Source organism: Artemia franciscana, chromosome 14 (genome assembly GCF_032884065.1).
Source record: "Artemia franciscana chromosome 14, ASM3288406v1, whole genome shotgun sequence".
Lineage (NCBI taxonomy): Eukaryota > Metazoa > Arthropoda > Branchiopoda > Anostraca > Artemiidae > Artemia > Artemia franciscana.
In genome coordinates, this window is record NC_088876.1 from 35,886,044 (window position 1) to 35,911,733 (window position 25,690).

Genomic DNA, 25,690 nt, shown 5'->3' on the forward strand with positions numbered 1-25,690 from the left:
AAATTTTATCATAAAGAGGAAGGAATGGATGAAGGGCTACCCTTCCCCACAATATACACAATATTTTCTGTTTATTTCAAGTATTAATGTTCCTCCTTATTTTCAGCTGAAAAATGCTTATTTTTTTATTTAAATTTTTTTTGAAGCTATGCTCTCCTCGTACAAAAATAATGCAACATATGAGTCTGCCTGAAAGCATTAAAAGATTTGAAATTCGTTGTCTATAACCTGAGTTGTCTCCAAAACTTTCTTCGATCTCTAGAAACGTTTTTCTTCTTTTTGAAAAAGTCTGGTTAATTAACCACTAGTATTTTTCATAGAAAAGGTAACTCCTCCTCAAAAAATTTCGGAGAGCCAATACTAAAAATCCTGTTAGTTGAAGAAGTGTTCATTAAAGAAGCTAAACGACAAAAAGCTATTATTATTAGTCAGTTTTCTGTAAATTTTAAAATCCAGACTATAAAATTATTTTACCTTCTTTTAACTGTAGATACTCTCTTATTTTTCACTTGATTTTTTATATTTTAACTGTCATTACATATTTCAATTTTTTATTGATCTATTATAAATTTCCAATAAATGTGGATCAATAAACCATCTTCAGTTTGAAAGCATTGAATTTTTAGTTTAAGCATTGAAAGATTTGAAATTGAATTGATTTCTAGTGATTATTTCAACTTTGTTGCTTGTATTAAATCCTGGGTTAACAATTTGAAATTTGAACAAATAGTTATTGGAATACATTTTACTGCATAAACTGCCCGTCCATGAACAAATATTTTTATTAAATAACATGCTCACTTGGTTATGCTTTAAACCCAATTTTATGCTCACTTTTATTATATCAGATTTAACAAGCTTTGGACGTGAAAACAGCCGTATCTAGCCATGCAATGGTCTACCGTGCAATCAATAGTAATGTATATTACTATTATTATAGCAATTAGTAATAATGTAATAATTACTAATTACATTATGTAATTATTATGTAACAGTAATAACAGTAAGTAACATTATGTAAGTAATAATGTAATAATTACTTAGTAATAATAGTAATAATTATTATATAGTAATAATGTATATTACTATTACTGTATTATTTATATTACTTATAATGATATAATACTGAAATTACAATGTGTAAATAAGATCAAAAATAAAAATGCTTTGATATAAGTCTAAATCAAGGCATAGTAAAGATTTATCTAGAATGGTTTAATGAACTGAAATATTTTGGCCACTTGATTTTAATTGCCTCCAAAGTCTCAAATTTGGCCATTGCATTTCAGCAACAACTGCCTAATGGAATATATTTTAAGGTACAAACTACCCAAATTATGAGAGAGAGAGAGAGAGAGAGAGAGAGAGAGAGAGAGAGAGAGAGAGAGAGAGAGAGAGAGAGAGAGAGAGAGAGAGAGAGAGAGAGAGAGAGAGAGAGAGAGAGAGAGAGAGAGAGAGAGAGAGAGAGAGAGAGAGAGAGAGAGAGATTGAGTGAGTAAAAGAGATATAAAGGGAGAATTTTCGATTTATATAGTTTACATCCTTTTCTTGCTGTTACCAGTACATTAAGCCTAATTTGAATACATTCGCCTGATTTGAAAGCCTTAATTTGGGTTTCTTATTGAACGGAACAGAATTTTCATTTTAAAGTTAAGAATAAGGCAGTCCCTAAAAATATTCAAGTATACGTGTTTGGGAAAACATTAAAACTCAGCTCAAAGGAAGTTTTATTGAGTAATTTCACGGCTTTGGAAGCTTTCTTTTGTGCCAACTGCCTTGATTGAAATCTTATATACCCAAAAGATTACTTATGCCTGTTGTGCCTTTCTTCCTTCTGCAAAACCCTGGCATAATTGGAAGTTAATAAATATAAATGGACACCTGATTTAATTTTAGGTTCCATATGAGAACAAGGTAAATTATGCAGAAAACACAAAAATAAAAACAGACATGCTATGTGGACTTAGGTTGCAAAGAAAAGACGCATGGAAATCGTTTACCATAGCATTGTTTCTTAAAATAATATCATTTCTTAAATGAGAGACTTAGAAACATGGAAGTTACACATGGAAACATATTTTATTTATGTTCTTATTATAATATATCTAATTAGGCTTTCCAGTCCTTGATCACTTTGACTAATTTTTTATCTATGTCTTTGTAGAGTATTGAATAAAAAATCAAGTTTTTTTTAACTGAAAATAAGGAGCGACATTAAAACTTGAAACGAACAGAAATTACCCCGTATATGACTCCACTGTATATTCTCTTGACTCCACTTTCTAAAACAGTAAAAACTTTAACGTAAACACAAACCCGTGATTGGTCTTCTGGCAGAAAATACGAAATTCCACATTTTTGTAGATAGGAGCTTGAAACGTCTACAGTGGGGTTCTCTAACATGCTGAATACGATGGGGTGATTTTCGTTAAGATTCTATGACTTTTACGGGGTGTTTCCCCATATTTTCTAAAATGAGGCAAATTTTCTCAGGCACGTAACTTTTGATGGATACGACTAAACTTGATGAAACTTGTATATTTAAAATCAGCATTGAAATGAAATTCTTTTGATGTAGCTATTGGTGTGAAAATACCATTTTTAAACGTTCCAGTTACTCTAATAGTACCCAAAACTCTAAAAGACAGAATTTTGATACCAATTGATATATCAAAAGAATCTTCTTATTATGCTGATTTCAAATATATAAGTTTCAATAAGTAAACACTTACAAATTAAAGGCTACGAGCCTGAGAAAATTTGCCTGTTTTTCAAAAAAGGGAGAATCACCCCTCTAAAGGTCATAAAATCTTAATGAAAATCATACCATCAGATTCAACATATCAGAAACCCCATTGCAGAGGTTGCAAGCTCCTATCCTCAAGAATATAGAATTTTGTATTTTTTGAAAAAGTGTGTTTATTTTATTTTATTTATTTTTTTTCCCGGGGAAGATCATGTTGACCCAGTGGTCCTATAATATCGTGAGAGGGATCCTTCAAACAGATATTAAAAGTTATAATGCTCATTTTAAATGACCAAAGCCATTGGAGTGCAATTAGGCCCCCTTCCTCGCTCCTTTTTCCCCAAAATCGTCTGATAAAAATTTTGAGATGGCCATTTCGTTCATCATAGTTGAAAGGCCAATAACTATGCTTTTGGATTTAACATACCCCCCCACGTATCCCGAGGGTAAAGGTGTTAAAGTTATAAATTTGCCCATTGTTTACGCATAATATTTGGTATTGGGAAGCAAGCATACATTTTAGGGTGGGGGGATGAATCTTCTGCTGGGAGGTTTTCCACGGGAAAAATTTCCATGGGGAGGAAAGTTTCCAGGGGGTGAACTTTTCAGGGAAATTATATGCCGGGGGGGATTAGCAACAATTCATAAACAATTGTTTTTTTTATGTGTCTTGCTTTTTTGTTTTCTGTCTCAATTTCACGCGTGGTTACAGGGATTGAATTGTCTAGATAATATTTCTGCAGGAAGGTTATTTCTCCATGCAGGGGGGGGGGAGCTGATTTCCTGGGATTGTTAAAAACAATCAGAAATTAAATAAAAAACAAGTTTTTTCAACTGAAAGTAAGGAGCAACATTAAAACTTAAAACAAACAGAAATTATTACACATATGAAGGAGGGTTACCTCCTCCTATAACACCTCACTCTTTACGCTAAATTCAGAAAATTGTCCCAATTCTTTAACTACGACTCAGGAAACACAAGGGTTGCTTAATTTCAACAATTATAATCTTTTTTAAAAGAACAGAAAAGCTTTACCGTAAAGAATGAGGTGTTGAGAAGGAAGCAACCCCCTTCATATATTTAAAATTTCTTCTCGTTTTAAGTTTTAATATTGTTCCTTACTTTCAGTTGAATAGACTTTTTTTATTTAATCATGGGAAGAATGTACCTAATTGGCTATTTGGGTTTTCTTTTTCTGCTTTTCTCTTCTATGTGCGAAACACCGATGTTCGTTTTTTAAATAGGTATTTTTTTTTTTATAAATAGGTAAACAAGCAAGCTGATCTCATTGCAATGATCTTGATATTTTCCCGTTGACGTTCAATGGCTTGACGTTCAATTATTGAACGTCAAGACGTTCAATTGAATTTTCCCATTGAATTGAATTTTCCCATTGATATTTTCCCGTTGACGTTCAATGGCTTGACGTTCAATTATTGAACGTCAAGACGTTCAATTGAACGTTGATGTTCAATTGAATTTTCCCGTTGATATTTTCCCGTTGACGTTCAATGGCTTGACGTTCAATTATTGAACGTCAAGAACGTCCCGTTGACATTCAATTATTTCTTGGATTTTCAAATATAGCGAAACAACTTATGACAGCAATGCTTAACCTTTTTGGAACTAGATGATATCCAAGACCTTTTCCAGCATTAATCGCGATTTTAAATTCACAATCAGGATCATAGAATATGGTGTTTCAATGACGGGCAAATGGATCTTGGTTGCTAAAAAGCTATTTCAGCTACTATCAAGATTCTGTAAGGATCTGATTAGAGCTAAGATTAGGGTTGTCACCACGGTGAGCTACCAAAGTTCTATAATTGCCCAAATTTGCCTGGTACACAGCCTTTTTGGTGCTAAGAACTGACCGTAGTAGTGCTAAAATAGAACTTTCGTGCTACAGGTGGCAACCCTGGTTAAGAATAGTATAGTCAACCTATTATTTGAACTATGCAATATATAAAAAACAAATATCAGGTAAAATACATGGGTACCAGAGGCTATTTGAAATAAGCTAAACTTACCTTCATCATAAGAAGTAGCGTATTACAAGCAATGAGTATCATTATGAAATATTCAAATGGAGTAGATACAACAACGGCCCATATTTTGTACTTCAAACCATTTTTCTCTTTTGGCATGTATCGTTCAGCTGGTTTTGCTTGTATCACAAAATCAATACAGGATTTCTGAAAGATTTAAAACACATAAATTGCCTGTTTTTGCATGGGAGTAAATTTCGACTGGGAAGGGCTACATATGCCCTCTTTAGATCTCTTTTTGGTCCCTCCAGAGATGATTGTGTTTGTCCTCTATTTCATTTGCCAAGATTTCCGTTTGCCTTGTCAAACAGTTTCAAGCAAACATAAATTACATAATAAGGCCTATATTTTTAATATAGTTATTACTATGTTATACATCTTGTTGTTTATACACCACAAGTCGCCAATACTCGATTTTGGCTTAAATGTATCCTCAATTTTAATTTTGCCAAATCTTATTTTTAGTCATCTTAATTTTGGTCACTCAACTTTAGGCATAAGGGTTTCATCTTTTAGGATTTCATCTTCTAATTCGGAAGATGAATTTCTTATATCCAAGAGCGTTTTTTTTTTATTAACACCGGAGCGTCTTCTGTCTTTTACTCGAATGTTCTGTCTTTTTTTTCTTTTTCTTTATGATGATATTGTCTTGTCCTGTTACGACAAATATTTGCAAAATAAGTTAATTAATCTTTTGGCATGCATGACAAAAATTTGGCATGACAACAATTAATATTTTGGCGGTTTTAACAGCTGATTAATCCCTTAAGAAACACGGCTCCATCAGCGCCATCTCCGTCACTTCTCATCCACCGTCTCCAATTGTCCATTTTTTGTAAAAACACATATATTTGGCGCATTATCAGAACAAGATTTTTTTTTTATCACATTTATTTAGTCACAATGATTCACAAGAAAGATTGCCCATTAGAACATATATGCGCATTTGTAAATATTGTACCTTTTCATTGAAAGTGCTGTAGGTTCTTTGCGCTCTATTTTAAGTTCTGGATGAGGGGACGCCTAAGGAGTACTGTCAAAAAGATTGCAATGCTTAGGAAAACGTTTAAATGTTAAACTATTTCTCTATTCGAAAAAATGTTCCGCTTCTTCAATATGATTCTTTTTCGTTCTTTTTTTTTTTGCATTCATAGATTTATTTACTTTTTTCCTAAACTTTTTTATCTTTTTCTGTTTTTTTGTACTTTTTGGATTGCAAGTTGTCATTGGAGGAAAAAGTGGGATTTCAGGTAAGTAAGTATTGCTATTTGAAAGTAATTGTCTTAGTATATTATTAATTCTATTTTCTTTTTTCTATTCTCTTTTACGAGACCGCATTGGAAGAAAATTTGGAATCATAGGTAGCATAATAGTGCTGCCTAAGTAGAGTGATATGGGCAGTTTTTTTTTTTTTTTTTTTTTTTTTTTTTTATATATATAGACCCGGGCACTTCGTATCGAAGGAACTATCGTAGAAACCATGAAATGGGCCAATTCGATTGGAAATTTGAAGGGCTTGTGCCCCCTTAATAGTCGAATGTGATTAGAGGGCAACCAAAACTCCTCCCATGCCCACCACTTCCCCAAAGGCATCCGATAAAAATTTTGGGATAGCCAAGGTAGTTCAAGGTAGTTGAAAGGTCTTGAAATTATGGCTTTGAGGATGACACCCACAAGAGCCCTTAGGGAAAGGGTTGTATGTTATACCCTGGGATCATATAAGGTATATGTAGAAAGGATAATTGCTTAAACTTCGGAAGGGGCTCATTCGACTAGTAATCAGAAGTTCTAATGCCATTTTTACGATTTAGAGTGATCAGAGGATGGATACTCCACCTTGCTCCAACACCTCATATTTTCCCGAAATGTATCTGCTAGAAATTTTGAGATGACCGTTTGTTGTCGTAGAAACTTCAAAAAGAGGTCAGTCGATTGGAAATTGAAAGGGCTAGTGCCCTTTTTAATAGTCGAAAGTAATTGGAAGGCAGTTAGACATGGAAGGCATGGCTGTGAAACTTGGAGTATCACTGCGCAACTAGGAAAACGACTACGGGCATTCGATAATAACTGCCTAAGATCTATTTTGAATATACATTGGACTGAGAGAATAAGAAATGATGAGATTTATACCATGACAAATTATACCCCCATCCTTGATGCCATTAGAAAGCGACGATGGATGTAGTGGGGGCACATGCTGCGAATGGGTGATGGAAGGCTACCTCATGACATATGGTGTTGGAAACCCCCTGGCCTCTGCAAGTCAGGGAGACCCAAAATGACCGTTGGCAGGATGTTAGAGAAGGAGTCGAAGCTGTCGAGGTCTTTGATGGAGGAGCTTTGGTCAAGGGCTCAGGACAGGTCGTCGTGGCGAACCACTGTTGCTGCCTTATGCGCACTCAGGCGTGGGAGGACCTAAGTCTAAGTAAGTAAGTAAGTTAGACACTCCTCCCACACCCACCAATTCCCCAAGTATATCCAATCAAAACTTTGAGATAGCCATTTCGTTCAACGTAATTGAATGATCCTATTTTTGAGGATGCAAAAGCCCTCCCCACAGCCCTCAGGGTAAGGGTTGCAAGTTATGCCCTGGGTGCATATAAGGTATATATAGAAAGAGTGATTATATAAACTTCGGAAGGGGCTCATTGGATTGACAATCAGATGTTCTAGTGCTTTTTTTTTAAGATTCAGAGTGATGAAAAAGTGGATACCCCCCCTCAAACCTTTTATTTTCCAAAAATGCATCTGATATAAATTTTGAGAATGCCATTTGTTGTCATAGAAGCTTCAAAAAGAGCTCATTCGATTGGAAATTGAAATAGCTACTGCCTTTTTTAATAGTCAAAAGTAAATGGAGGGCTACGCAACTAGCCCTTTTTCCATACCCAACACTTCCCCAAACACATCCAACCAAAATTCTTTGAAGAATTCACACTCGAATGAGCTATTTAGGAGCAACAGGATAGATAATCGAAGGCCTCACACCTTCCAGTGTAATGGACCAAGTATATGCTCCACGTACTGACAACATAGAATGAGTGGCGGAGCAGATAGATTGGTGTACCGAGGACATGGATTGGTATATAAAGTGCAGAACATATTGCTGGGTACTAGTAATTACAGATCAGTCATTACATATTGATATTAGTGTCGCAGAACATGACTAAATGAATGTGGACTTAGACTAGATCTTGAGGCATGGCAGTTAGAGCTGTCGAAAGTGTTATTCAAAGCAGAAAGGTTGCACAACGGACTACTGGCAAATAGTCCGAATTCTTGGTTATTATTGTGCTCTTTAATTTTTGTTGAAAAACTTTTTTTTTATGAAAATATTTTTTGAGCTAATAGAGTATTTATTTAATAGAGTACTTGGGAATAACTTAGAATTAGAATTATTAGAGAGTCATTGGGAATAACTAGCTAAATTTCATTAAAAATTAGTAGTACCTGGTTTTTATCTATTTCTCCATCTTGGAGTTCTGCTTCTCCTTGTTCTTGAAAAGTGATGATTATCAGAGCTACGAAAATATTAACGAAGAAGAAAGGAAAAACAATAAAGTAGACAATATAAAAGATGGAAATCTCTATGCGATAGTGAGGGAGTGGTCCGTAGTCTTCCTGAGTCGCAGACATTGAATGCTGAAGAATCCTGAAAAAAAATTAAATCAACATTTAATTGAACAGCTCATCGAATCATTTAAAAAGAAGATACAGGAGCAATTTTTATAATTCTTGTGGCTCTGTAGTTCAAAAACAGCGATAGATAAAAAGGTGGACTTCTTTTCGTAATTAAAGACCATGAAACTTTCCCCCTCCCTGGCCTGCGGCATAGTATCGAAGTAAAAATGTCTTGCTCCCGCAGTTGAACGCCCTTCAAAGTTGAAATAGAAGATTTTGAGACTTCAAATTTTCTGTGAGGAGAATTGTATTATTACGAGCTTCAATTGAAACAAATTTTTTACTTCCAACTTTCAGTTTTCCAAAGAGAGGATTCCTCTGACCGCTCAGTGGGGGATGAGAAGGATGATGGTCCTGGTCATTGATTTTTTCTTGACAGTTGAAATTTTGTTTTTTATTGGAAGCTTTACTGGGAGTTTTAGTGGAGAAGAGAGAAGGGGAAGGGTCTCAATTCATAAATGATTTATGCGTTATAATAACACGTTCTAACGACGTGACCCTAGGAATCCAAGGGGTTTTATTGCCTTGCTGCATATTGAACAGTGTTAGCGTGTCTGCTTTACGTTATGTGGATGACATTCTTAACCTAAGTAGGTCTGTGTTTAGTGAGATTGCTAAGAATTATAATAATATTGGTCTTTCTTTAAATACGGGTAAGTCTGAAGTGCTATTATTTAATTTTAATTGTTCTGAAACCCGTGATAGAGTAGATCCGGGCGATTCTGATATTTTAACACTGAAGGAATTTGTGTACCTGGGATTACCATTTGGTACATGCCTAAAGTCAACTCGTAAATTACTTATTGCCCGAACTGAACGCAAGATCCGTAATTCGTATGCTGGTGCAGTTGGATCACACCTGAATCTCGCTAATCGTCAAATTGAAAAAGTATATAATGCTGTTTCTCTCCCTCATGTTCTATATCTGGCTCCTTTCTGGGATAGTTTGATCAATCAGATGAAATAAAAATCAGGAGGGCTCATTTCAAATGTTTAATTTTTTTTTTATTTTGGGTTCGTTAATAATGTTTAATTATTTTGGATATTAATTTTTTTTTTTAATTTTAAACTTAGACTGCGGGTAGAAATACAGCTTGCCGGTTTCTCTTGATAAGCTTCACTTCCAAACTTCACAAATATCCAATTTTCCAAACTTCACAGAATATCCGTCGCATCAATTTTCCAAACTTTCAATTTTCAAATTTTCCGCACACAATTTTCCAAACTTCACAGAATATCCGTCACATCCTTGGAAGGACTTTTTGTTTTAGTCCTAGTTTGTTTAATTTTTGCTGATTTATTATCATTTTACATTGTATTTATTTCTCTGATTCATTTACAGAGGTTTACCACCCTTGGAGTGGCTTAATTTTTTGAAATGTTTGGTTTATTCGAGTTTTGTACGCATTTGCTCCTGTTTTTGTGTGTGCTTTTTTTCAGTTTCTTTCATTTGGCTAAACTCCATTACCATGCCCTGTATTTTTAATGGGTTATAAAATAAATCCATTTTTTTAGTTAAATCTGAAGATCCATATAGAACGTGTTCTGACTGTATTTATATTACTAGGAAAATTTTACTAGCGTCACAAAAAAAGTAAATTCTTCTGATAAAATTTCCAATTTTTCATAGAGGAGGGCTCCTTGAAGCATTCGACGGAGAATGGGCCAGACGGTAGTCTTGGAAATTTGTGTTTTTTCAGCAGCTAAAAATAAGTTTAAAATATTCCTTAAGATGCTAATATATCTTACTAGTTTTTGGTAGCTTATAGATGTTTTAACCCGAAAAAGGCTTTTTTTTTCTGTAGCTGAGGCGAGTTGCGTAGAAAGTCTGGAAGATAACAGCTCCAATACGGAATGTTGGGAGGGATAGGGGTTTCTGGGAGTCAATGGAAATTTAAGCTCCGCTGTTCCTGCAGGAAGTGTGGAGTTTTGATACCCAGAGTTGTTTCACCGTCTACTTCTAGGAAAGTAAGTCTTTTTGGCTGCCAATATACCTTTGTGTTTGTGATTCTGTGATAATTTATTTGTTTTCAAAGCATAACATAAGGAGCCTACCCCCCATAGATGGATTATTAAGATATTTTTCATGAGAGGTTAGCCTGCCTATACATTGATGGCTTGAAATTTTCGCCTCTGCAACCAGTGAATCTTCGGGTATCAAAAGTTATTAGACCATTGCCATTTTAGATGACCTAATGCAATTTGTCTACAGCTTGTAGGGGGGATATTTGCTCCCTTAATAGCAAGTATAGTTGTAATTGATGCTGGATAATCATAACAAGGCAATCAAGAAATGCTATTCAATCATGTTTAACACGATTATTTGACTAATTAGTATGAAAGTACATATAATGGCTACCATCAGTATAATTTAGTGAATACAATTGGAGCCGTTTGCCAGATTTGGATTCAGAAAGGTGAAGGGCTAGCACCATTCATGGCCGTTTGCCAGATTTGGATTCAGAAAGGGGAAGGGCTAGCACCATTCATAGCCGTTTGCCAGATTTGGATTCAGAAAGGGGAAGGGCTAGCACCATTCATAGCCGTTTGCCAGATTTGGATTCAGAAAGGGGAATGGCTAGCACCATTCATGGCCGCTTGCCAGATTTGGATTCAGAAAGGGGAAGGGCTAGCACCATTCATGGCCGTTTGCCAGATTTGGATTCAGAAAGGGGAAGGGCTAGCAATTCTATTTTGTTCGGTGGCATGAATGTGATTGAAACCTTAGAAGATTGTTATTCAAACATTCATCGTTGCAGCGGCAGCTGTAACCTAGTAAAGAACGAACCTTAGCCCATAGTAAAAAAAAAAAATTAAAAAATGCATTAAAAAAGTGGGAAAAAATATTCTTTTTTATTCAGGAATGGTATAAAAACTAATTGATAGGAATTTTGAAAAATATCGTGAAACCTCTCAAAAATGGCGTCTGATCAAAACACAAGGTATACCATTAAAATCGCCATTGCCGAAGACCCTATACAAGAAACTGACTTCCTTTTGGCTTAAATTTTGACAAAAAATACACTTATATGCATTTCTTTCGATTTCTTTGGGGAGAGAGCTGGTCAATCCCCGAATACCATAAAAGAAAAAAAATGTGCAAATTTAGCAACAAAATTCTACTTACATTGGCCACCCTTCTCCAGTTTGTACTGCGAAGAGTGTAAGCATTGCAGCAAATACATTATCATAATGGAATAAACGAGATGTCCACTCTCGCTTTCTTACTTCGGGTAGCTTATCAGTCCCGAATTCATAGACAAAATATTCGCCTCTGAAAATAAAAAAAAATCATTTGAATAGGCTATTCACCAATGTAAAATCTCAGAGGAATACGATAAATTTCGTCCATATTTTGGAGGCAGGTTTGTTAACTCTTTTTATGACACCATTCATGGCCACAGGCTTAAAAAATTATGGCCTGATTGCCAATAGTCAACTTTTTACCCAGTTACTTTGCTGGAATAAGTATGTTGAACTTTCTTTTGAAGGCGCCAATAAAAAAGTTTCCTAGAATAGTCTTCCCCAACAGATCAGTCGAAGTAGCAGCGCCGCGTTTTACAAGCCCTTCAAGATGTCAGTGTGGGAAGTTTCCTTTTGTCGTTAATCTGACCGTATTGCGCTCCACGCCATTCGCTCGGCCAACTGTTGCTAGTCTGATATTCTGATATCGGCCAACTTCTGTTGCTATTCGAGATATTGCGTTAGAGGGAGAGTAGTAGATAGGTTTGTGGAAAAAAGACGTTGATGCCACATCAAGTCTCCCACTATGAGACTTGAGGCTCTCCCAAGTCTTTTATATATAATGGTGCTCAATTAGTGCTGCAGATCACCCTCGAAGACCTAATTTGAGCTCACTGGAGTGGTGCCAGTGATTTTTCACCAAAAACTAAACAGTCTTCTTAACAAAATATTAATGTCAAAAAATGTCTTCTTAACATTAATTTTGAAACCTATCCTAGCACCCTGAACTTGAAAAATCTCTAAAAATTCTTTTATTTTGTTCACACTTTCATCTAGGATGCTTACATCATCATCATAATCTAAGTGAAGGAGAGGCCCCCCCCATTTGATTCTGCGATCTTCCATCACCTTTCCTGCACTCCTAAAGAGGGATAGAACACAACCCTGCCTAAATCCTGATTTAATACAAAACCAGCTTCTAGCCTCATTTCCTACCTTAACCGTAGCAGTGTTATTCTCGTACATAGCACTAATCAATCTAATGTATTTGTCAAATATACCATATAAGAATAAAACCTTTGCTAAAGCTCTTCTATCAACAGAATCAGACGCTAACTCACAATTTTTAAAACTGAAGACCAAAGGTGTTTGAAAACTCAGGCACTGCTTAATTATTAACCTAAGAGTGAAACTTTGTTCGACACATCCTCTACCTTTTCTAAGACCACACTGTTCTTCTCTTAAAACTTTTTCTACAGCATCTCTCAGTCTAAAATGTATCATATTGGTAAGTAATTTTCTACCTACAGAGACCAGACTAATGCCTCGATAATTACCACATACACTCCTATAACCATTCTTATACATTGGTTTAAATAAGGTTTTCTTAAAATCTTTAGGTACTTCCCCTTTTTCAAAAATCATATTCAGTATCTAACTTATTTCTGACCTCAGATTCAACATATTTAAGAAACTCATTTAACACACTATCAGCACCTAGAACCATATTGTTTTTTAATCCTTTCAGTGCAGTCACCAATTCTTCCTCACAAAACAAATCTTCCTTTGCATCCAAGCTATCACAAACCTCTTCACTTTCCTATATATCTTTTCCTGCAGCTCTATCACGGTTTAGCTCATTCTCATAATGTTCCGCCCATCTCTTTTTAACTCTTTCCTTATCAATAATTTGTGGCTCCATTTCTATCTTTAACCGGGATAAGTCCGGATGGACTTCTCCCTCTCAATTTATTAACCAGTATAATATTTTACTATTATGTCATCTAGCTCTATCTTTGAGATCCTCGGCAATTTTATTCATGACATCCACTTCACACCTCCTTAGTTCATATTTTAATGCTATCTCCACTTTCTTTATATTCAATTTTCTATTATATATATATATATATATATATATATATATATATATATATATATATATATATATATATATATATATATATATATATATATATATATATATATATATAATAGGAGACTTTAAGCTTGGGAAAGGTTCAGGAAGGACTTAATATAAAAATTTAGAAAAAACGATGATACTTTTAATTTTGTTTTATCCTTCTAAATAATTGAAAAGATTCCTCTTTCGGCACTGATTCAAATTACACACATTTATTAAATTTAAGTTTATCACAATAGATTCTAGCAAAGAAGTTTGACAGGGGATTCCCTTTTCAAAAATTCCTAGCAGTGACACTTTTTTTTAAAAAACAAGACAAGGTTTGTGGAAAATAGGATGATAAACCATTAGAAGTATAACATGCCTTTTTTTTTATTTCAGACCCAAAAGAAACCTAAAAAAGTAAAAACTTGTATCTTTCAAACAGTTCGTGGTAACGAACTGTAGTAAGGAGCCACCCGGCTCAATAGTAAACGAAACTCTAAAAAACGGAATTTCGATGCTAAAATATATATCAAAAGAATTGAATTTTTATGCTGATTTTAAATATATAAGTTTCATCAAATTTAGTCTTTGTCATCAAAAGTTACGAGCCTGAGAAAATTTGCCTTATTTTGGAAAATAGGGGGTAACACCCCCTAAAAGTCATAGGATCGCACCATCGCATTCAGCGTATCAGAGAACCCTATAGAAGAAATTTCAAGGTCCAATCTACAAAAAATGTTGAATTTCGTATTTTTTGCCAGATGACCTATCACGGATGCGTGTTTATTTGTTTTTTTTCTTTTTCCCACGGGTGATCGTATCGACCCACGGGTCCTAGAATGTTTTGAGAGAGCTCACTCTAACGGAAATCAAAAGTTATAGTGCCCTTTCTAAGTGATCAAAAATTTGAAGGGTGCCTAGACCCCCTCCCACGCTCATTGTTTCCCAAAGTCAACGGATCAAAATTTTGAGGTAGCCATTTCGTTCGGCATAGTCGAAAAGCCTGATAACTATATCTCTAGGACGAATTATCCCTCACATTCCCCAGGGAAGGGGCTGTAAGTTACAAACTTTGACCAGTGTTTACATATAGTAATGGTTATTGGGAAGTGTACAAACGTTTTCAGGGAATTTTTCCCTGTTGGGGAGGGGCTTGAGGGGAGGGAGTTACGCGGGAAGATCTTTCCATGGAGGAATTTGTCATGGGAGAAGAGAATTTCTATGAAGGGGGCAGAGGATTCTCTAGCATTATTTAAAACAAAAAACAATGAAACAATAAATATGAAAAAGTTTTGTCAACTGAAAGTAAGGAGAAGCATTAAAACAAAACGAATAGAAACTATTACGCATATAAGGGGTTTATCTCCTCCTAAATACCTGCTCTTTGCGCAAAAGTATTTTTAGTGATTTCAACTATTTATTCTACGGCCTTTGTGATTCAAGGGTTATTCTGAAAGAATTTGGACAAAATTTAAGATTTAGTGTAAAGGGAAAGGTATTAACGAGGGGGCAAACCCCCTCATATAGGTAATATAAATATATGAGTATAGAAGTTCGTTACATAAGTTAATTCGTAAGTTACGTACGTTTTTTACTAATAAAAAAGCCCGTAAAAAATTAGTGGTTCTAGTTGCCTTTTTAAGCAATTAAATAAAAAAAAACATGTTTTTTTTAACTGCAAGTAAGGAGTGACATTGAAACTAAAAACGAAGAAAAATTGTTCCGTATATGAAAGGGGTTGTCCCCTACACAACGCCTCGCTCTTTACGCTAAAGTTTGACTCTTTGTCACAACTCCACTTTTTCAAACAATAAAAACTTTAGCGTAAAGAGCGAGGCGTAGAGGAGGGGACAACCCATTTCATATACGGAACAATTTCTGTTCGTTTAAAGTTTTAGTGTCGCTCCTCACTTGCCGTTAAAAAAAAACTTCTTTTTTTATATAATTTCTGGACGTTTTTGAATTAATGCATGTTCTGATTTTGGCTCACCGCACATGAATAATTAAAACGAAGTTTGTACTTTATTTTTTTTTCTAAATAGCTTTCTCATAGTATTGATCTGAAGATTTTGATTAGACAAAGGGGTGGGAGAAGAGGTCTATTTTGCCACCGATTTTTGGCTACTTAAAAATGCGACTAGAATTTTCATTTTTTTGCGAACGTTTTTGTTAGTAATAAATATACGTAACTTACGAACTAACTTACGTAATGAACTTCTATGTTTGTGTATTTTTATTACGTATCTGAGGGGGTTCACCCCCTCATCAATACCTCACTCTTTGCACTAGAGCTTCAATTTGTACCAATTCTTTAAGAATGACCCCTGAATCACAAAGGCCGTAGAATGAATAGTTGAAATTACTAAAAAGACTTTAGCGTAAAGAGCAATTGCGGAAGAGACGAGCCCCCCTATGAACGTAATATTTTAAGTTTGTTTCAAGTTTTAATGCTGCTCGTTACTTCCAGTGGAATTTTTCTATTTATTTTCTCATTGTTTTTTTTTAAATATGCTAGCATATCCTGCGCCCCCTCATGAAAATTCTCTTCCCTCATGATAAATTCCTCCATGGAAAGATCCTCCCATGTAACCCCCTACCCGACCCCTCCATAACGCAAAAAAGTCCCCCTGAAAATGTCTGTGCACTTCATAATAACCATTACTGTATGAAAACAATGGTCAAAGTTTGTAACTTACAGCCTCCCCCGGGGACTGTTGGGGATGAAGTTTTCCCCGGAGACATAGTTATTAAGTTTTCGACTGAGCTGAACAGAATGACTATCTCAAAATTTTGATCCAGTGACTTTGGTGAAAAATACACGTGGGAGGGGGTCTAGGTGCCCTCCATTTTTTTTCACTTAAAGAGGGCACTAGAACTTTGAGTTTCTATTAGAATGAGCCCTCTTGCGACAAACTTCTACAATATGATTCTCTGATACGCTGAGTCTGATGGTGTGAATTATGTTAAAATTCTATGACTTTTAGGGGGTGTTTCCCCCTATTTTCTAAAATAAGGCAAATTTTCTCAGGCTCGTGGCTTTTGATGCTTAAGACTAAACTTGATGACACTTATATATTTAAAATCAGCAATAAAATTCAATTCTTTTGATGTAACTATTGGTATCAAAATTCCGATTTTTAGAGTTTCGGTTACTATTGAGCTGGATCGCTCCTTAATACAGTTCGTTACCACGAACTGTTTGACTAAAAGATTGAAGGGCAACTAGGCCTCCTCCCCCACCCCTTCTTTCTCAAAATCGTCCCATCAAAACTAAGAGAAAGCCATTTAGCCAAAAAAAAACTAATATACAAATTTCGTTTTAAGTATTGCGGAGAGCCAAAATCAAAACATGCATTAATTCAAAAACGTTCAGAAGTTAAATAAAAAAAAAAAAATTTTAACTGAAAGTAAGGAGTGACATTAAAACTTCAAACGAACAAAAATTACTCCGTATATGAAAGAGGCTGTTCCCTCCTCAACATCCCGCTCTTTACGCTAATTTTTTTTACCGTTTTAAAACGTAGATTTGAGTGAAAGAGTCAAACTTTAGCGGAAAGAACGGGGCATTGAGGAGGGAACAGCCGCTTTCATATATAGAGTAATTTCTTTTCGTTTGTTACTTTTAATGTCGCTCCTTACTTTCAGTTAAAAAAACTTGTTTTTTTTTATTCAATCTAGAAACAGAGCCAAAGTTAGTGATAAGTAAAGAGTTAAAGAAAGATGGGCAGAACATGTAGAGAAGGATCTATACCGTGATTAAAAAAAAAAAATAATTTTTTTAGCTGAAAGTAAGGAGCGACATTAAAACTTAAAACGAACAGAAATTACTCCGTATATGCAATGGGTTTTCCCTCCGCAATCCCTCGCTCTTTGCGCTAAAGTTTTTAATTGTTTTAAAAAGTAGAATTGTGGCAAAGAGTCAAACTTTAGCGTAAAGAGCGAGGGATTGCGGAGGGGACAACCTATTTCATATACGGAATAATTTCTGTTCGTTTTAAGTTTTAATGTCGCTCCTTACTTTCAGCTAAAAAAATTAGTTTTTTTTTATTTAATTTCTGAACATTTTTGAATTAATGCATGTTTGGTTTTGGCTCTCCGCACACTAATTATTAAAATGAAATTTGTATATTAATTCTTTTTTTGGCTAAATGGCTTTCTCTTAGTTTTGATCAGACGATTTTGAGAAATAAGGGTTGGAGAAGGAGGTCTAGTTGCCCTCCAATTTTTCGGTTACTTAAAAAGGCAACTAGAACTTTTAATTTTTAACGAACGTTTTTATTAGTAAATATTCACGTAACTTAAGAATTAACTTACGTAACAAACTTTCATAATCTTATATTTTTATTATGTATACGAGGGGGTTTGTACCCTCGTTAATACCTCGCTCTTTACACTAAATCGTAAGTTTTGTCCCAATTCTTTAAGAATAACCCCTGAATCAGAAAGGCCGTAGAATAAATAGTTGAAATTACTAAAAATACTTTAGCATAAAGAGCGAGGTATTTATCTCCTCCTAAATACCTCGCTCTTTATGCTAAAGTATGTTTAGAACCCCTCATATGCGTAATAATCTCTGTTCGTCTTAAGTTTCAATGCTACTCCTTCCTTTCATTTGAAAAAACGTTTTCATGTTTATTTTTCATTGTTTTCTTATAGTAATGCTAGAAAATCCTGCGCCCTTTTCATTGAATTTTTCTTCCCCCATGACAGATTCCTGCAAGGAAAGATCCTCCAACATAGCCCCCTCCCCTCAGCCCCACCCCCAAACAAAATAAAATCCCCCTGAAAACGTCTGTACACTTCCCAATAACCATTACTGTATGTAAACACTGGTCAAAGTTTGTAACTTGCAGCCCCTCCCCCAGGGATTGTGGGGGAGTAAGTCATACCCAAAGACATAGTTATTATGGTTTTCGACTATGCTGAACAAAATGGCTATCTCAAAATTTTGATCCGTTGACTTTGGGAAAAATGAGCGTGGGAGGGGGCCTAGATGCCCTCAAATTTTTTTGGTCACTTAAAAAACAAAAAAAAACAAACAAATAAACACGCACCCGTGATTTGTCTCCTGGCAAACAATACAAAATTCCACATTTTTGTAGATAGGAGCTTGAAACTTCTACAGTAGGGTTCTCTGATACGCTGAATCTGATGGTGTCATTTTTGTTAAGATTCTACGACTTTTATTGGGTGTTTCCTCCTATTTTCTTAAATAATGCAAATTTTCTCAGGCTCGTAACTTTTGATGGGTAAGACTAAACTTGATGAAACTCATATATTTAAAATCAGCATTAAAATGCGATTCTTTTGATGTAGCTATTGATATCCATTTTTTAGAGTTTTGGTTACTATTGAGCCGGGTCGCTCCTTACTACAGATCGTTACAACGAACTGTTTGATAGACTTACACAAACAGATATTGAGAAAAATAAAAAATTTTTTGACACTTGTGACTCATGTGAATGAAGATTTATTTCGTGAAGATAAATTAGTTACAGAACTAAAAGGATAAAAAACACACACTAACACCCCAAGTGCTGATAGTGTGGTAAGTGAGTATTTCAAATACGGTGGTTGTGAGGTTAGAGATAAGTTTCTGAAGATTTTTTAGTTGATTTTTGAAAAAGGTGAAGTACCTAGTGGTCTTTGGAAACCTCTAATTAGGCCCTCCATTAGACAGGTGATAAGAGTGAGCGTGGTAATTATAGCGACATTAGTCTGGTTTTTATAGGAAAAATATTACTTATTATGATGATACTTTCAGACTTGAAGATGCTGTATATGAAGTTTTAAGAGAAGAACAGTGTGGTTATAGGAAGGATGCGATAATCAAATTTTAACTCTTAGATTAATAATTAAAAAGTGCTGAGTCATCAACCCCTTTAGTTCTTAGTATTATAGATTATGAGCAAGTATTTGATAAAGCTGATAGAAGACCTTTAGCGAAGGTCATATGGTATACCAGATAAATTCATCAAGGTGATTAGTGCCATGTACGAGAACAACATTGCAGTGGTTAGGGTAGGAAATGAGGTTAGTAGCTTGTTTCTTATTAAATTAAATAAAAAAAACAAGTTATACAACCACAGAAGAGAGAATAATGAGGACTACTTTCCCAAGACAGTGAACCATCAAAACCTATTTGAATATTTCGGCCCTATATCTAAGGCCCTTCTTCAGCAAAGAAAATAATAAACAATAAAACACTTACAATAAAAGCTTTCGGCTAAAAATCCATTAAAAAAAAAAAATAGCCTTGGCATCATTACTTCTTAACCAAAAGTTCAGCCAAGACTGTGTGATAAAAGCTAACATTTTACAAGCTAAAAAGGTTCATTCATTGAACTAACTGTATTTATTAAAAACTGGAATAAATTCTTATTGCGATATTTGCCTTCTCTGCAGCTAATCTTGTAGTTCTTTCGGGTTTGGGTTTGTTTTTATTCGTTCCTAATTTTGTTTTATTTTGAATTATATTATTTTTTATAATTAATTTTGTGTGCATAGGGTTGAGTGTGTATTCACCAAAGTCTCTATTTAGGGATGTATTATTATTTAAGTTTCGTTTGATTTCGATTGCCTCGCGGACAGTTTGTTTAATTCCTAGGCCATTGCTAATTAGAATTGTATCGTCAAATAGAACATAATTGTTTGGATTTTCAAAAATATGATTGCTTAAAGCTGAATCGAAAGATATGGATTTATTTCTAGATTCTAATGCTTTTTCAATTCTTTTTTTTGTGTTACTGTAATCTTGTTCCTAAATTTTGGTGGGTTCGACCAATGTAATAATTTCTACAACTACATGGTATTTGATACACCCCTCTTAGACGAATAACTGGGGTTTTATCCTTACTAAAATTGAGAAGATTCATTATACTTAAATTACTTGTGAATAAAACACGTAAATTGTTTTTTAAACAAACTTTTTTCAGTTTTGAAGTAATTTTCGGAATATAAGGTAGGTAAATCGTGCTTGTGGGTTTATTCGAATCGTTTTCTGGTGTGTGATTTAAGGCTTTAAAAGAATGCGTATTTAATCTTTGAGCAATAATAGTATTTATGAGAGAAATTGGGTACCCGTTGCCAAAAAGTATGTCTGTAATAAAACTTAATTTTCTTTTAACAAACGGCTCTGAACAAATATTAAGTACTCTATCCACAAGAGATATTACCACACCTCTTTTAATCTGTGGAGGATGGTTAGATTTGAAGTGAAGGTGTCTATTATTATGCTTAGGTTTTCTGTAAACCATAAAATCAAGTTTATTCACACTGCGTATTATCAATACGTCTAAAAAAGGTATTTTTCCATCTGCTTCGGTTTCTAGAGTGAATTGCGGGTTTCTATCGTAAGTATTTAAATGTTCTAGAAAACGTTTAAGTTCACTTTCGCCATTATTCCAAACTGAAATAACGTCGTCCGTGAAACGCCCCCAAAAAATACGAATCCAGGGCCCAATTTCCAAGTTTCCAACAAACTTAAATAATAATACATCCCTAAATAGAGACTTGGGTGAATACACACTCAACCCTATGTACACAAAATTAATTATAGAAAATAATATAATTCAAAATAAAACAAAAATAAGAACGAATAAAAACAAGCCCAATCCCAAAAGAACTACAAGATTAGATGCAGAGAAGGCAAATATCGCAATAAGAAATTATTCCAATTTTTAATAAATACAGTTAGTTCAATGAATGAACCTTTTTAGCTTGTAAAATGTTAGCTTTTATCACACAGTCTTGGCTGAACTTTTGGTTAAGAAGTAATGATGCCAAGGCTGTTTTTTAAAAAAAGGATTTTTAGCCGAGAGCTTTTATTGTAAGTGTTTTATTGTTTATTTTTTTCTTTGCTGAAGACGGCCCTTAGATATAGGGTCAAAATATTCAAATAGGTTTTGTTGGTTCAATGTCTTGGGAAAGAAGTCCTCATTATTCTCTCTTCTGTGGTTGTATTATGGAAAGGCAGTGTGGTCTTCGGCATTATTAAAAAGAAACAAGTTTTTTTTAACTGCAAGTAAGGAGCCATATTGAAACTCAAAACGAGCACAAATTATTATGTATATAAAAGGGCTTGTCCACTCCTCAACACCCCGCTCTTTACACTAAAGTTTAACTCTTTGTCACAACTCTAATTTTTAAAACAATAAAAAAAACTGTTATGGAGTTATTATATATTTGCACATTAGGGGGGGGGTAAAGCATAGCATATATCAAATACAGCAATGGTTAGTTTACGTATTTAATATATGCTATGCTTTACCCCCCCCCCTAATGTGCAAATATATAGCCCAAATTTGTTTCTAAACTATTACAGATTCGCGATTTCAAATATCCGATCAACGAAAACGAAAATGATTACAGTTCTATATGTGTAAATGCAAGAATATTTGGGCCGGAATAACTCCATAACGGTGAGTTTTCGGTAGTTTTGCAAGAGAGAAAAGATGTTCAAAAAGTCAAAATGCATCTATTAGAAATAGCTTCATGACCCTAAACAATTGTTCAGGTAATAGGAACATTGACCAAAACTTTAGCGTAAAGAGCGTGGCGTTGAGAAGGGAATCACCCCTTTTCATATATGGAATAATTTCTGTTCGTTTTAAGTTTGATGTCGCTCCTAACTCGCAGTTTAAAAAAATTGTTTTTTTAATTTGATTTCTGAACGTTTATGAATTAAGATTGGTTTTGATTTTGGCTCACTGGACATAAATTAGTTGAACGAAATTTACATATTAATATGGTTTTGCTGAATGGCTTTCTTATAGTTTTTAATCCGACGATTTTGCTACAAAAAGGGGTTGGAGAAGAGGCCTAGTTGCCACCCATTTTTGGCAACTTAAAACTACAACTAGCTTTTTTTATTTTTTTACACACGTTTTTGTTATTAATAAACATACGTACCTTACAAGTTAACTTACGTAGCGAACTTCTATATTTGTGTATCTTATGTATATGAGGGGGTTCGCCCCCTCGTCCATACAGCACCCTTTACACTAAAGATGGAATTGTGTCCCAAATCTTTAAGAACAACCCCTGAATCACAAAGGCCGTAGAATAAATAGTTGAAACTACTAAAAATACTTTAGCGTAAAGAGCAAGGTATTGTGGAGGGGACGAACCACCTAATATACGTAATATTTTATGTTCGTTTTAAGTTTTAATGCTGCTCATTACTCCCAGTTGGAATTTTTTTATTTATTTTCTTATTGTTTTTTTTAAAATAATATTAGAAAATCCAGCACCCCCTTCATGGAAATTCTCTTCCCTCATGATAAATTCCCCCATTGAAAGATCCTCTCGTGTAACCCCCTCCCTACAACCATTTCTCACCCAACGCGGAAAATTCCCCCTGAAAAGGTCTCTACACTTTATAATAACCATTAGTATATGTGAACAATATTAAAAGTTTGTAACTTCCAGCCCCTCCCCGTGGACTGTGGAGGATTAATTCGTCCCTATTGACAGAGTTAATAGGTTTTCGACTAAGTTGAACAGAATGGCTATCTCAAAATTTTTATCCGGTGACTTTGGAGAAAGATGTGCGTGGGAGGGGACCTAGGTTCCCTCCAATTTTTTGAAAAGGCCACTAGAACTCTTAATTTCCGTTAGAAAGAGTCCTGTGCGACATTCTAGGACTAATGGGTCGATACAATCATCCCTAGAGAAAAAAAACAACAACAAAAAAACAACAACAAACAAACAAACAAATAAACACACATCCGAGATCTATCTTCTGGCAAAAAATATAAAATTCCACATTTTTTTTAAATAGGAGCTTGAAACTTCTACAGTAGTGTTCCCTGATACGCTGAATCTGACGGTGTGATTTTTGTTAAGATTCTATGACTCTTAGGAGGATGTTTCCTCCTATTTTCAAAAATAAGGCAAATTTTGTCATGATCGTAACATTTGATGGATAAGACTAAAATTGATGAAACTTATATATTCAAAATCAGCATTAAAAATTCTTTGCATTTTGTTATCAAGAACTGTTTGATCGCGAGTTAGGCAGGGCTACGTCCTATCCCGACTTAAATGGATAATTTTAATTGAGTCTTTCCTAAGGGGCACAGCAAAGGCAATGGGAGAACACAAAATCTTCCTCGCGGATGAAAATATCCGGGGGGAGGGAATTTTCCAGGGGAGATTTTAAACTAGGGGATTTGACAGAATTCCTGTACAAAATTATTTTTAATTGTCTTACTCTTTGGCAACTCAGCTTTGCAAGTGAAGATGTTCCGGGGGATATATCTGGGGGCTATTTTCCGTGTGTCTTAATTTCCTGGATCCGAAAGGGGAAATTTTGGGAGTGATCAAGAACCAATTAGAGATTAAAGTGTTTTTCAAATGAAAGTATGCTAAGTAGAATTTTTCAGGCTGAATCGTCGGCAAGAAATTTTACAGGCAGTGGGGATTTTAAGCAAGGGTGGAACTGTTTGGAGGGAATTTGATCAAGGGGGTGCACATTACGTTGGACGAAATTTGAAAAATCAAACGTAATGCACTTTACGTTGGACGATTTGAAAAATCGACCAGAAACTCAATTAAAACGAGTTTTTTAATACTGAAAGTAAGGGCAATATTAAAATTCAAAACGAACAGAAACTGTTTCGTATATGAAGGGTTATTCCCTCCTCAATACCTTGCTCTTTACGCTACAGTTTGACTGTTGGCTCAGATTTTTAAGAACGGCTACTGAAACTCAGGGGCCGTTTAAGTAGAATAGGAAGCTTTTTAAAAAACACCTACAACTTTAGCGTAAAGAGCAAGGTATTGAGGAGGGTGCAACCCTTCTTATACGAATAATTTATGTTCGTTTTGAGTTTCAATATTGCTGCTTACTTTCAGTTAAAAAACTTGTTTTTTTATTTAATATTTTCATAGGGTAAAGCGGATCCGGTTGCCGAAGCAATTGTTGACAACAAATATCGAAACCTAGCTTTGAAGTGATAGATAAATGATCCCCTATTGACAACATGAAACTATCACTTTAATTTATTTTCATCCTTTTCTTTTCCTCTTTTAAAGAGAACATCTGCCAAACAACTTTTTTTTTCATTAGGTGACACAAAATCTGGCTGTCGGAAACCCATACTGACTCGATGACCCTAAGAATATCATTCTCTTTGATTTCATCTTTCAAGCACAATGTCCACCCTTAATTTATTTCATTATACGATTTCAAGGTCCCTGCTACAAGGTCGCTGTCAACTTCCGTCAGTGCTTGGCTTTACAGTGAAAAGAAAATTGATAATATTGACAATCTGATGTCTATTTCTGTTCACTTTCTTCTTTTAAACCTTATATCTTCACACACAAAAAAGAAAAAAGAAAATGTCCTTTTTTACCAGAATCGATTTATAAGTCGGAATTTATCAGTGTTTATATTTAACAGTAATAAAAAAAGTAACTTACTGACAATCTGCTGCTGTCATTTTGCTTTCGTCGGTGCAGTAAAAGAACTTTCCATTGAAAAGCTGCACAGCAACAACAGCAAAGATAAAATGGAAAAGCATGTAGACAATGAGAATATTAAATACGTTCTTCAGGGAGTTGACAACGCAATCAAAGACAGCTTTCAATTTTGGAACTCGTTTGATTGTCTTCAAAGGTCGAAGAACTCGGAGCACTCGGAGAGACTTGATTGTGCTCAGATTTTGACCGGTCGAACTTCCCCTATTTTTGAACAAAATTAAAAATTATTAGTTTTTTTCGTAAGCTAATGAAAAAAAATACAATTAGCTTTTCATGGCAAACTTATAAATAACTCACTGACTATATATTTTTTTAATGATGCATAATTAATTCATTACTGAAAATATTATTTACAAGATATAGATAGCGAATTTTTGCAAATTTTTAAAATTATCTTTTTAAAATAAATTACTGCTTTATATGTGAAGTTTCATTTTGAAACCATATTCCTTTGGAACTTAAAATCTTTTAATTTAATTTGACAACATTTTTGTTTTTAAGAAAAAAATTTAGTCGTCTTTTTGTTTTACATAGAAGCAGTAAAAGATGGTAATGTTACAAGTTCAAATAAAAAATTCAAACAAATGTTTGTTACAATAAAAAAGATGCTTAAAACTAGACAAAGTTCAATATATTTTCTT

General features: G+C 34.5%; 1 protein-coding gene across 1 annotated transcript in view; it reads right to left on the reverse strand.

Annotated features, from left to right (window-relative positions):
- The window catches only part of LOC136035786 (voltage-dependent calcium channel type A subunit alpha-1-like), a 192,280-nt gene that overhangs the window by 119,651 nt on the left and 46,939 nt on the right, over positions 1 to 25,690 (reverse strand). Inside the window, exons 7-10 of the mRNA XM_065717760.1 lie at positions 24,990 to 25,250; positions 11,604 to 11,750; positions 8,246 to 8,447; positions 4,778 to 4,942 (exon numbers count right to left, since the gene is read on the reverse strand). Of these exons, the coding sequence (XP_065573832.1) occupies positions 4,778 to 4,942; positions 8,246 to 8,447; positions 11,604 to 11,750; positions 24,990 to 25,250 (775 nt within the window). The remainder of the gene's footprint in view (positions 1 to 4,777; positions 4,943 to 8,245; positions 8,448 to 11,603; positions 11,751 to 24,989; positions 25,251 to 25,690) is intronic.